Source organism: Micropterus dolomieu, linkage group LG16 (assembly GCF_021292245.1).
Source record: "Micropterus dolomieu isolate WLL.071019.BEF.003 ecotype Adirondacks linkage group LG16, ASM2129224v1, whole genome shotgun sequence".
Lineage (NCBI taxonomy): Eukaryota > Metazoa > Chordata > Actinopteri > Centrarchiformes > Centrarchidae > Micropterus > Micropterus dolomieu.
This window is the reverse complement of record NC_060165.1, coordinates 18,598,096-18,611,868: the sequence shown is the minus strand read 5'-3', so window position 1 is coordinate 18,611,868 and position 13,773 is coordinate 18,598,096. Positions and strand designations below refer to the sequence as shown.

The 13,773-nt window shown below is 40.5% G+C and overlaps 1 protein-coding gene across 1 annotated transcript in view; it reads right to left on the bottom strand.

The window, feature by feature from the left end:
* The window catches only part of ppfia2 (PTPRF interacting protein alpha 2), a 216,103-nt gene that overhangs the window by 30,910 nt on the left and 171,420 nt on the right, over window positions 1-13,773 (bottom strand). The window contains exons 6-11 of the mRNA XM_046072277.1: window positions 11,270-11,380; window positions 6,484-6,705; window positions 5,148-5,294; window positions 2,159-2,293; window positions 1,901-1,987; window positions 1,373-1,456 (exon numbers count right to left, since the gene is read on the bottom strand). Of these exons, the coding sequence (XP_045928233.1) occupies window positions 1,373-1,456; window positions 1,901-1,987; window positions 2,159-2,293; window positions 5,148-5,294; window positions 6,484-6,705; window positions 11,270-11,380 (786 nt within the window). The remainder of the gene's footprint in view (window positions 1-1,372; window positions 1,457-1,900; window positions 1,988-2,158; window positions 2,294-5,147; window positions 5,295-6,483; window positions 6,706-11,269; window positions 11,381-13,773) is intronic.

Here is a 13,773-nt window from a genome sequence, read left to right as displayed (position 1 = left end):
ACCCACCAGACTGTGTAAATTTAACCTGCGCCGTTATAAAAAAGCTTATTAGGAGTTGGTTGTTCACTTTCTCTGGTGAGTACATTTAGTTTTAAGACTGTTGTTCACTAGACAAAATTGTCAGCCCTGTTAAAATGAATTACAGATGCACTTAGCTAAGCAAGCTAACTTGCGCCACAAACGGCAGTTACCTCCACCGTCTCGTCTAAATATTGTCACTTACGGGCACTTCCTGGTTGCAAAAACTCAACATGGCAGCGCCCTATTGGCCAAACTCGAGGCTTCAAAACGGCTGTCCACAAACGGGTGACGTCACAATGACTACGCCCACTTTAGGGCTGGCCCGAATGTCATTTTTTGAGCTTCGACACTTCGAAAGTAATTAAGCTTAATTTCGTTTTCCCTTTGATGTGAACAGGAGTGTTACGTTCACTGCTGTTGGCGGAGGTCAGGCGCGCAAAAAAAACCCCTCAATAATCAAATCTCATAATTGAAAATTGAATGTGACCCCAACGGTCGAATATTGGGTCCAGCCCTAGTCCACTTCTTATATACAGTCTATGGCAGCGCGCATGAAGTAAATGATTACTGCCATTAGCTCTACTGTTTCTTCTTGCCCACAGTAGTCACAACTGCCTGAATTATGTTTAACTATTTTGAATAATGTACTGTTTATTCCAGTGTGTCCAAATCCAAAGTCTTGATTTTATCATCTCATCTCTCCTGTTCATTCCTACATCTCTCCCACTTTCCTCTGAACAATGTAAAAATCTCTTTTTAATAATGCTCTTGACTTCTGCCAATATATGTGGGTACCCATAAAAATATGGCTGTAAGGGCCATCATTTGAACTCTATATAATATTTGTTGTACTTGTAAATGTCTAGTCTGCTGTCTGAATAACTGTTCAGTAAACTGGCTTGTGATGAGCTTAGGTCTGAACAAATGATTGCCAATCAGCGTATTGTACTAATATGCGGAACTCGCTTTGTGAACTCTGGTTCAGTCGTGCGGCTGCATGCACTGGACCATTACCTGACCGTTTGGAACGAGTACACGAACCGTTAAAGCCCTATTTCAAAGAGTTTTTCTTTCTCTCAAACTGGGTATTTAGCATTTTGGGATGATACTATAAAATGTGAGTTTAAAGATACTCATGTGATCTAAAATAAGTAGTACACTATTGCCTAATTCGTGGGCATTTTACAAACCATTCGATCAGAGGAGTGTGTGAAACACTGATGTGGTCAAGTGTCATTGGTGATAAATCAGACAATGTGTCATCAGTCACAGTCGCCTCAAGCTGTCATGATCATGCAGGAGTGGCTGCCTGGTTAACACTGCCTGGCACAACGCCTCCGCTGTGACTCACCCGTAGCAGCTCCTGGTTCTTCTCCTCCAGCTGGCATTCCAAGTGCCTCATTCGCTCCTCAATGCTCCCGTGACGCTCTTCCGCCTACAGATGGATCACAGCATAGACAGGACAAAAGAGGGCACGATGATCTGCTGACGATCGGTTTGACAGCCTGAAGGGCAACAAAGAAAAGCAGTGGCGACGACACAAGCCAAAGCCTCTATCCCAAACTCAAAGATGGATATCTATTTTAAATGGATATCTGTTTTAAAGCATAACTGCAAAGAGAGCTGGTTGAAACAAAGAGTGACAAGGAGAAAGATGGAGAACGAGGCCACCAAAGGACAGAATGAAAGAGGAAAAGAGCTCCTCCAGCACTGCCAAGTATGAGCTCCAGCCAGAAGTGCCATGCAGCTGTCCCATGGTGGTAGAACAGCCAGAGCAGAATCCCAGTAAACACGCTCGCCACAAAACACTAATAAGATAAATGAATGAAATCTGCTCTCTACAGGAGTTGGCAGTAGCTGTGATGCCCTGTGGGACTACCTTCCTAAGAATGGAGTTCATGTCTTGGAGTTTAGCTTCCATAACAAAGTGATAATCATCAGGGGAGGAAGAGGAGCTGGAGTCAGACTATGTGGCCGAGGAAGAGGAGAGGGACATGTTGAAACGTCATGACATGACACCACGTGCACACTTACACATAGCTATAGAAAAATCTAGAGACGAGGGCATCTGTGGGAATGTGTCAACAATATGTGTGTAAATATATATGTATGTTTGTGTGTGTGTGTGTGTTCCTACCTTGGTGAGGGCTGCTATCCTCTGGGCCAGTTCAGCCTCTACTTCCGGCAGCGTCTCAGCCTTCCTCATGGTCTGCTGGAGCTTCTGCTCTGCAAGCTCCAGCCTCTCCTGTAGCTGCCTGTTCTTCTCCTCCATCTGTAAACACAAACATCAGTGACATCAACAGGCAGATTTACGAGATATTACAGAATATAAATTCTCCAATTAATTTCTTAAATACAATGATAATGGCAGGCTTACAGCAGTGCCATTATTTAGCTCAGTGTTAAGCTATTCTCAGTCAAACTCAAAACTTCCCACAGATGCTTCATATTAAAAGTGTAATAGATAAACTATAAATTTTTTTTTATAGCTGCATCCCAATTCAATACTATGCATTATTGGTATATAATATTCATTATATAATATAAATATACTTTGAGCCAATGAGATTCTTTTGATGTGAAACATTTGCAGGAAATGCAACATTTTATTGTCGGTAGCTTAAAAGTAACAATTGGAATTGACTCCAAAGAGTGAGAATAGTGAGAGAAAAGAGAAAAACAAAACAAGTCGTACTGATGGAATAAGTAAAATATACATTATCCTGAATTTTCAGTAACGTGTAAACATGGTGGGAGTGCAATAACAGCAACAGCCAAAAATAACTAAAAAGAAGTGAATAAATAAAAAGAAAAAAGAGGGGTCTTTTACTTGCTACTAGTACTTTTTAATCATATGTTAGTAAGTGAAATTAGAAATAGGCCTTTCTCTAATAGCCCGTTTCAAGTAAAGGCCTGCTTTTCTGTGCAGTTGACATAAATTAAGGATAGTTTTTACAGTATTTTGCTGTGTCCCCCTTCATCCTGGCATATAATGTAAATAAAACCTCTGTGAATGTGAATCTCTTCCTTCTTTTCCCTGCGAATGTCGGCAGAGCATCTTCGCCTGGTAGAAAATAGAAATCACAGATATCCGTTTTTAGTAGGAGGGCTGGCTACTGAATGCTCTGGCAATGCGCCTAAATCCTTCTTCAAAATAGCATCATAACAGAGTCAGAATAGCAGCAGCTCTGCACTTGCCAAGAGTGACAGTGGCAACTTTTACTCAGCAGAAACGGTAATTGCCCTGATTAGGCATTCAGATACAGTACTTGCCATTATAAAGATGGAAATCAAACCCAGCATTCAGTGAAGTTGCCACCAAGTGTCAAGCATTTCCCTGTTGCGTGTTAAGAATTTTCTCCCTGCCTAGCTCAGGGCTCTGATCAGTTTTACAACTCTTTTTTTAGGGCTGCTTGGCAGCCTTTGCCATCAGCGACAGATGCTCTGCTCCCCAAAGCATCGGGCTTGGCAGCTCAATATGCAATAATTAGACAAGAGTGGCCAGAGCTTTGTTGTGTTGTGTGTGTCAGTGATATTTTCTGTCTTTACCCTTATCACCATCCCGTTGGTGTCTTGAGATTACACTAGGGATGCATGACAGTGCGTTTTTGTTTGCGATATCCTCCCTAGGTGCCCTTTCATGCATCTTTTTAGCCTTTTTGCTCGCCATATCTTCTCATCCCTTCATCTCTCTGTACCGATGGCCAAGCCTACATCCCCTGAACAACTCATCTTCAAACATCAGCCGCCAGATCCTGGGGTTCAGCTTCTGGCACAACAACAAGTAAACTCATTACGCAGCCAGTGAGGAAGTGTGTTTGTGTGCGGTAGCAGGAGCTTAAACCCAAAGGATTTAGCTGTTATTTTTGTATGTTCTAAGGGGGTTTCTCGATGCATTTATTTTCTAGAGTGGTCTTGTATTCAACTTGACAAGGTGCGGATGACTGGTGTACAAGCCAAAAGGTGAAAATAAATGGTGTTCAAATAGTATTCATATAAGCATTCTTGCCAAAGGTTTTGATGACAAGATTGGTATCACTCATGTCTGTACGGTAAATATGTAGCTAGAGCCAGCAGCCGGTTAGCTTAGGTTAGCATAAAAACTGAAAACAGCTTGCCTGGCTCAGTCCTTTTTCTTTCCTGACAACCAGACTCTGGATGGTTATTGCTCCCAGCAGTAAAATGGAGAATTGTAGTTTTGGAATGATCAAATAAATAAGAAATATTGTGTTAATTAAAAAGCTTTAGGAGGTGCTGGTAGGCAGATTTTATAACCTATGAACCCAGCCAGGCTAGGTGTTTTCCCCCTGTTTTGGGTCTGTGTGATATGCTAAGCTAACAGTTGCCGGCTGTAGCCTCATTTTTAATGGACACATACAAGGGTGATATTGATTCTGTAACTCTCCGCAAGACAGCAAATAAGCATTTTTTCCCCAAAATGTCAAACTATTGAGTCACTGCTTGATGTCTTAGCAACTCAAAGCCAAGAGGTGCTTGTGTGTCTCATGGTGTCTGTGCGCGCCCATACTTACTAATATTAGTGTGACATTGTTTCAGTCCTTCCAGAGCTCAGCTGGTACTCATGTAAATGTCACTCAAACTTCTATGGCCAGGCAATTTATCTAATTGGCTGCAATGAATCACAGAATCATCAAAAGGAGAATAAATCTGTAACATCATTATAGCATCATATTGTACAGCAGTACGGTTATGAGGATGACGTTGAGCCATGTGCATGTGCTCAAAGTAAACATCCAATTAATGCCATCAAAATGCCTTCCCCAGAAGTAATTTCCTCTGACATTATTTGACACAATGTCAAGAGGGTTTCTCATAGCCAAACCTCTGTGGATCAGCTCTAAGGGCTCTGTTAACTGACAGGAACTATCTATCTTACACATCCAGCTGCAGGCATGTTTAATTCTTTTCTGAATCCAGTTGACAAAATGTCAGGGATTTCAGTTAGGAATGGTCCATTTCCACCTGGATCTACAGACCCACAACTCAATTTGACAAAAATGATCAGGAAAGTAAAGCAAACAGAACTGAACACCATAATCTGATAATCCCTCAAGATTAAAGATCAGTCACTTGACCCTCACAAACACTCCTTGGATTATACAGACCTGTCTGAGGAACGCCTCCTTATTAGCCAACTCGTTCTCCAGTTTGTCATTGATGTCATGCACCGAGGTGGACTCTCGTTGGGCGCTTAGGTAGCGTTTTTCCAATGTTACGATCCGTTCCTCCATGTCTTCTTTCTGACACATGGCCTGCGTGCAGCCACACAAATAGTCAGTGCAATCAGAGAATAACAGAATACGACAATAGAGATGAGAGCATTCTTAAAGCTTTTTGGGAAATTTCTCCTTCTCTGATTATTACTGAGAATTCTGAAGTGGCAAAAAGCACGTTGCGGCTGCTCCATAATTTTATTTCAAAACCTGAATTAACAAATTGTAATTAATGCAGAAATTTCCAAAACAACTGCACAAAATGTTCTTATCACAGTGCGTACTGAAATATGAGTATAAGGCAGATGCATGTCATTAGTGCAAAATCTTCTGTAATCATTATCAAAGCTAGAATTACAGCATGTCTACAAGTCCTCAAGCAGTTACTGAAACTGAAATGTAAACACAAAGCAGAGCTGCAAGCTGAGTAATTAAAACTTGTCATTAGAGTAGCTCCACATGTGAAATGACCACAGTATAATCTACAGGAGAAACTAGTCAAATGCCAAATAAGACAAAGTTTCACGAAGTACAAACGCGTGACTGCGACCTTGTTTCTCACACTGCTGCCATGAAAATAGGTTCCTCCTCATGGCGGCAACATTATCTGTGAAGCTCTGAGAGTTAATTTCCTGCATTGAGAATTGCTGTGGCCAAAAAACCTATGCAAGCGCACATGTGGTTTAAAATCACACAAAAATTGCATTCATTGGGAGAGCTGAATAAGCTGAGCCTCTCAGAGGAGGATAGTAACACAGGGTTGGACCGATAAGGCCATGTTTTACATGTCAACACTCCAGTTTGAAAAAGTGTTTAAGAACAAGGTTCATAGTTTTTTTTATGTTACATGTTAGTGTGTCCTTGTGAAGAGTTTATATAGTCTACTGTGGTCTGTCTGTTCGAATGTTGAAAGCATATTTTTAGGATGCACTTGCTTGTTTGCAATTGGTTGAGAGAGATATGTTAGGCTTTTTAATTTTTTGTACTTTAATGAAGCGTTGTGCCTCGAATTGTGTGTGCACAATGTGTTTGTGTGTATGACAGATACAGTCATAATCGGGAGGGAGAGTGTGACAGCACATGCTAATAAAAGCTTTTTAAGCCACTGCTAGCCTTCTTTGATGTCTCTCTTGCAACTGCTATTCCCTTGCAAATGTGTGTGTGCATGCTTCTCCCTGTCCCCAGAGAGTGTGAAAGAGTGAGTGTGTGCGCGCGTCTGTGGTCTAACCTCTTTGATGTCCCTCTGGTACTTGTTGTTCATCTCCTCTGACTTGATGAGGTCCTTGCGGGCGGTCTCCAGCTCCTGCTCCACCTCGGAGACCCGGGAGGAGAGGGAGGACATGCGCTCCTTCATCTGGGCCAGCTCGTAGTTCTGCTTCTCCAGCAGGTCCTGCAGCTCCACCACCTGGCTCGCCTCATGGGCCGACTCCAGAGAGCCGTTGGACAGACGCTGGGGGAAGAGAGATGAGTAAAGAAGGGATAGGAACTTTAGCTTCAGTTTGACAACATTTGACAACGTTACGTCTCTTCTTAAAGGAAATAGAGGAAAGCAATGGAACACAATTATTCTTTATCTAGGGATGCTGCTAGCAGTTCTATCAAGGAAATTCATCTGGAAATTAGCAACTGCTTATACAGACATTAGGTCTGTATGAAAAATATGAAGCTAGAGTGGTTAGCTTAAATTTTTATAAACACTGGAAATGGGACCAAACAGCTAGCCTGGTTCTGTCCAAATGTTACAAAATCCACTTACCAGCACCTCTGAAGTTCTTTAACACATATCTCGTTTTTAATCAGTACAAGAACTAAAGTGTAAAGTAGTGGTTATGTGCTAGACTATTTCCTGAATTCCTGTCAGTTTTCGTAGGGATTAAACGCATTAGATAGAACGTGTTCATTTGAAAGCTTTAGAGGTGCTGGCAGGTATATTTCGTTACCTTTGGACAGAGCCAGGCTAGCTGTTTTGCCTGTTTCCAGTCTTTATGCTAAGCTAACCAGCTGCTGGAGGTAGCTTAATATTTTTTTCCATACAGACATGAAAATGTATCAATCTTCAAAATCTATCAATCCTAAAAAAGTGAATTAATGTATTTCCCAAAATAAAACTTTTCATATAATAAATAAAAGGACAAAGAGGGTTATCCGGAGAATGCAAAATCTCAGAAATACAGCTACAGAATGCTGGTTTGTTTGGTCATCCAAAATTAGTGGATTCATACATCTTGAACTGCTACTTGATCATCTTGGTTGTTGTTGTTTAGTGTCTTAAACAGGGCACCATTTGGTTTAGAGCATTTACACTGAATAAATCAAAGCAACTATATAATGACTTCAAATGTGCCATTAACCAACACTTCCCTTTCTTCAGATTTCTCTTTAAAAGAAGTGTTTTAACTCCAGGGGGACTGAATGTAAGAGTCATTGGAAACATCCAATGATAGAAACATTAGCAAGACTTAAAATGAGCCAGATGAAAAACACTTTTCTGATTTCCTGTCATGCCCTGGCTTCCTGTGGTGTATTAAAGTGGAGCTTGATAAATCAGTCTCGCTCCCACTTCAAAAAACATTTCATCTTTTGAGAGTTACACACATTAGCACTCTAATAAATAAATCCAAGTTCAGGAGCTGGTTTTGGCTCTTTCTCCTGCTTTCATTTTGGTTGGTGACAATAACTGGGTGACTAAGAATCACTCCAGACTCCATTGGAAAAATTGCTTTGACACTTACATTAGTAATATGATTATGTTTTGCTGAATTCTCACCGTGTGCAGCTCCACAGGTCTCTGCATGAGATAGATTAATGAGGGGGATGGCAGGGAAATCCAACTTTGATAGAGGTTTAGAATAACGTATCACAAAACAACCTGACAGCACTGACTGCAGCTTTTAAATAACAAAGCTGTGTCATTATGTATGTAATTACTGTAAAGCAGGTGGAAGTGAAGATTGAGGAAAAGTGATCTCTTTATCCTCCGTTTCTCTCTGTATCTGTGCTGTATCAGGCCCAGCTGCCTGTCCTGGGCCATCCATCTGTGAGGACAAACCTAACTGGGCCTCTCTGCCTGCTGCCTGTGATCAATGATTCACCCGAGTAGGGAACAAGGCCCACTTAATCACACCACTGATTTTAATACGGCACTGAACTGTTCTCATAAAAAAAAGGAACAACTTTAAGGATTTAGCTCTTCTTTATTGCAAAATGTCTCAACAGTCCCACAGATGATACATTATGCAACTGTGGCTCCCATTATTGTGCTCATTTCACATTTGGAAAATTAGGACTAATGTGTAAAATAAGCAAAATGTCACATGACACAATTTAAGGCAGGCAATACAATACCATTTTGTACAGTACATGCTTGAGCGTAAATAATCAAAGGTGTAGGACAATGCACAGGAGGCAGAAATCTCAGGGGGATGTATTTGACAGCTATAGTATTACTAATTTTATGTAATAAATAAATTCTTCATTTTCTGTGTTATTCTGTTGAACCAAGCATTTGCATATAATTTTGAGACTAATGCCTTTTTTATGTCATTTCATTTAGGACTTCTAATGAATAGATAAAAACCATACCACATCCTAACATACCATGTTTGTACTCAGTTTAACTTAAACCACTACAAATATACAGTATAACACAATAATGTTAATAACAATGATCTTTCAATGATCTTGCATTTTTCGGTTTTTCCCCCATTCTGGAGTAAATTAAGCTTGATTCAAAGATTGGAGAAAAGTTGCTTGCTGTCCTACCTAAAATGTTTAAAGTCTAGAGTGTGTTAGTAAATCTGTTCAAGGAGGGATGAGCAATGAAACTAATCTAGCACCCGTTAAGTGCTGAATGTTTACAGAATGAAAAATTCAAATGTTGAAGCAACAGGCCTCATCGGTTAGACTGCATTAGCTGGTTATCAGGCAGATGCAGGTCTCTTCTAAAGGTTTGAGAGCATGATGGGTCAATATGCAATTCAAGAGCTGCACTTTTTTCAGTCCTTTCTCACTCTTGACTCCTCCTTCCCCTCTCACTGACCTCTTTCCACCTGTCATATTAATGATAACCAAGGGGCATGTGCGGTGAGGATTGTGTTTCGAAGCAGACATGCGTCCTGCAGATCAGGGTTGTCGTACACCCCATAACACGTCTGTCCGTCCCTGTGGCTGCAGCGACACGGAATAACTAGCCCTCACTCTCACCTAACCACATTTTAACAGTAAACACACGCACACATGCAATTTCTTTTGCAATCATACACACAAGTAAAAACACCACACATTCATATTCACTCCTTTTATCCTAAAACAGGGCAGCTGATAACAGTCTTCTCATTAGCCCATCCCTCTGAACAGCACACTGTTCTTTTTACTCCCGCCATAACTCCCCCAACCCCCACCCCTCCACCATACCAGCCATGTAATAGCATCTCCATTGATCTACCCAGGTATCCTCTGTAAGATGTAGATGCAGCTGCCTGCAAGTAAAAAGGAAGTCTGCTTTGGGATTCGGGGTTGTTTTGGTTTCTGATGCAGTGTCTGTTCTGTATAATCTAGTGAATGGGGATGCAGTTACACCACTGTCTTTAAATTAATAATCAGAGGGAAATTTGTATTCAGCTCTCTGGAGATGCATCTGGATCTCAGATCTCCCAGTATGCACGTACACGTGTGTTCCTGCATAATGGAAGAGGCTGAGGTCACAGCAAGAGCTCTCCCCTGACTTTGGGTCACCTTCAGAACACCAGCAGAGCTAAAGGTATGATCAAAACCTTTTAATGACATTTGTTATTTTTTAAAGTGTTATACTGACAACTAAATTGATCTAAATGTGTGGGAATTATCTGCGTAATTCCACAAACCACTGAATCAGTGGGCTAGACAAAAAATGACTGCAGTGATTTTGACATTGTAGATGATATACTGTATGACAGCCCAGATCTATGTTTTAACGACAGGTACATGTTTAATATTGTGTAAATATTTGGACCATATAAAACTTAAGCTGCATCCACACTTACAGAGATCATGTCCTCTTCACTTAAAAAATTACCCACACCCTATTTAATATCGGTTACATATATTGTAATATTTCAAGAATTATTGTCTCAAGAACTTTTGTTGTATTTAGGGATGGGGATTGATACCCGGTTCCAAACTCTCTCAAAACCCGAAAATCATCACTTTGGCACATTGTTGTAAACTCAGCTGCTGGCTGTGATAAACCATCCTCCTTCAACCAGGTAATGTTACCTGCAGGCAGTGAATAACAGCAGAGAGGAGGAGGAAGATGCTTACTGATTTGAGTTCTTCATTCTTTCTAAACGTTACTCAGTCAGATATTGAGTTTATACAGTGACGTTGCTGTTCCAAACATTAATCTTGCAGCATTTAAAACATTAAATTCTAATCCTATAATTTATTTAAAAAACAACCAGTCAGCTAATATGCACACTTCAATATTTGTTTATTTATCGCAAGTCATATGTCATCTCAAAATATAACAATGTTATCGCACATTGAATATTTTCCACATACTGTGCAGGCCTACCTCATGCCTGTAGGGTCTCGGCTTACCAAATAACCGTCACCAAATAATAGTAAAATATCGATAGATGTATCGATAAAGACTCGGATCATTAAGAAGTCTCAATAAAAGGTATCAACATAAATAAAAATTAACGATCTCCATCCCTAGTTGTATTCCTATTTTACGATACATTCCTCAACTGGAGGTGAATTTAAAAGACAAATAATTTAGTGTCTCTACAGAAATTCTACAGCAATACTGCCAGTGTGGAAAAGGTTTTGAAACAGCATTTAGTCATGTAGCCAGAAAAAATTTATACAAAACAGTTGTGAAATCAGTACCTAAATAATATATTTCTTATATTAGCTCTGTCCAGATTGTAAGATGCCATAATAAATTGTGCTAGTGTTGTGCCCAATTATTGATAAGATAACAGGTTTAAAAAAAACAAACACTTTACATTTTTATTCCTGAGGACGCTCACCTTGCTATGGACCTTCTGTTGAGTTTCACTGCCCTCCAGAATGTCCTCTCCTCCCTCCCCAGAAGCCACTTTTCTCTGAATGTGGGCATTTTGTTCCCGTAAGGCCACAATCTGCAGGATGGCAACACGCACACAGATTAGAGCTGAAATAGCCACAATGTCAGAATGCCTGCATAGACATAGAATATGTTCATGTTGGAGGTCAAGAAAGCTGAGATCAAAACAAGAGTATCATCGTATTTCCTTCAATGTGGCTGTGAACACAAGCAGAACCTGTTGAAATATCAGTGTCTGAACATGAAATTAGCACATCAGCATACATGCATAACTGCAGCCCCCCAGTTAACTAGTGATGTTTCCCTCTTATGCAATACCAGTAAATTACTGTATGTCCTTCTCTGCAGGAATTTATGGAACAAGGCTTCAACCAACATGAAGCTGGAAGCACTTATACAATCACCATAATTAACATGTTCTGCGGACCTCGTGTCGCCTTTCACCACCAACAGTCCTAAAGTCATAATCCTGTCAGAGGGGTGACCGACAACAATAATTAGGTTCTTCCTTTACAGACACCATGTGATTATCACTCTCCTCACGAAGGGGAAGAGAAAAGTAGTCTGTGTATTTGTTGCTGCTACTTGTCTCTCATAAACAGTTCGAAACCCCTGAGACTTATTGGTGCCTCTTGTACTTGCCAAAACAAGACATTCCAGAATCTAAAACTTGTGGGATTAAGATAATTTGAAGCGTCCACACCATTAAAAATGTCAACTTTTTGTGAAACAGAACTCCTCCTAAAAGTGATTCCTTCAGTGCAGCTTGAAAAACACTGTAGTAATTTGGTAAACCATACAGCTTTAGTGTGAACCCCACTACAGGCTGGCCAAGACTCTCCCTGCAGGGACCTCAAAGGTGGAGTTGGGTAATCAGGAAGATTCAGATCACCTGGACTGTCTGCCTGACTACTCTATACAAGCTGGCAGCAGTCTCTCTCTCTCTCTTTTCCCTAGCATACACACTTTTGGTTAGTTTTCAGTTTATTTTGTCTTTTTTTGAGAGAAAACAAACTATGAAGTCACAACTCATACGTGGCCCCCCCTTTTTTGTCCACCCTTGACCCAGGTTCAACTCAAGTTAATTGCAACTTAGGTTTTATTTTCATACTTTTGGCCATCATTTCTACTGATTATAATAAGACTGTATTCACCAAAGTAATTGCTGAGATTCCTTAAAACAAGAACTATGAGCAGTCAGACCATCAGCTATGTAGTTAAGAGGCCAGCAGTTTAGCCAAATTATCTAAAGCACTTCAGTTGGAATTTTTACCAATTCCTCCTCGCACAGGAAAACTGTGTACACACAAATACTGTAAGTAAGATAGGTCAAAGTTGATGCAAGTCTGTAAACCCTGAAATCATTTTGGACACTCACCTCTTGAGGCACAAGTATTATTACAACACAGCAGGGGGCGGGGTTAGCTGATTAACATGCTAACTTCATAAGACCTTCATAAGACCTTCATAAGATCTCTGCAACACAATACATAAATGTCTTTGACATAATGTCAGAACTGTTCCTTGTTCACATTCTATTGATAATGTTAGTTATTTTTTGTTCAATCCAATCCACTTTATTTATATAGCACAATTTAAAAAACAACAAGGTTACCAAAGTGCTTTACAGAGATGAAAATGCTCATGATAAATAAAAACAAAACAAAACAAATAACACCAACACTGACAGCGACAACGAAGACCACAGCAGCTCTCATGGTGAATTAAAAGCCAGGGAATAAAAATATGTTTTTAAATGAGATTTAAAGGTGTGGAGGTTGGGCTCCACTTTAATGTGAGGTGGTCATTCCACAGTTTGGGGGCAACTGCTGAAAAAGATCGATCGCCCCTGGTCTTCAGCCTGGTCCTGGGCACGTTCAGCCGCAGCTGATCAGCAGACCTCAGTGACCTTGGCGGGGTGTAAGTGTGCAGGAGCTCAGAGATGTACTGAGGTGCCAACCCATTAAGTGACTTAAAAACAAACTAAAATGTACAGGGAGCCAGTGGACTGAGGCCAGAATGGGGGTAATGTGTTTGTATTTCAGGGTTCCTGTTAAAAGACGAGCAGCTGCATTCTGGACTAACTGCAGGCTTGAGAGGGAGGTTTGGTTCACACCGATGTAAAGTGCATTACAGTAGTCCAAACGGGTCGAGATAAAAGCATGAATCACATGCTCAAGAAGATCAAAAGATAAAACAGGTTTAATTTTAGATAAAAGCCTCAAAACTAGCATTCAACTAGCATCTGTTATTAGATGCATCACAATATAATCTAAAGTTTTATTAGCATGGTGGCCTAGGGGATAGCACTGTGACCTCATAACAAGAAGGTCCTGGGTTTGAACCCTGGTCATCTTGGCCTTTCTAAAAGTTTAAAAGTTTGTGTAAAAGTTTACATGTTCTCCCCGTGTCTGTGTGGGTTTCTCCCACCATCAAAAACATGTTAGG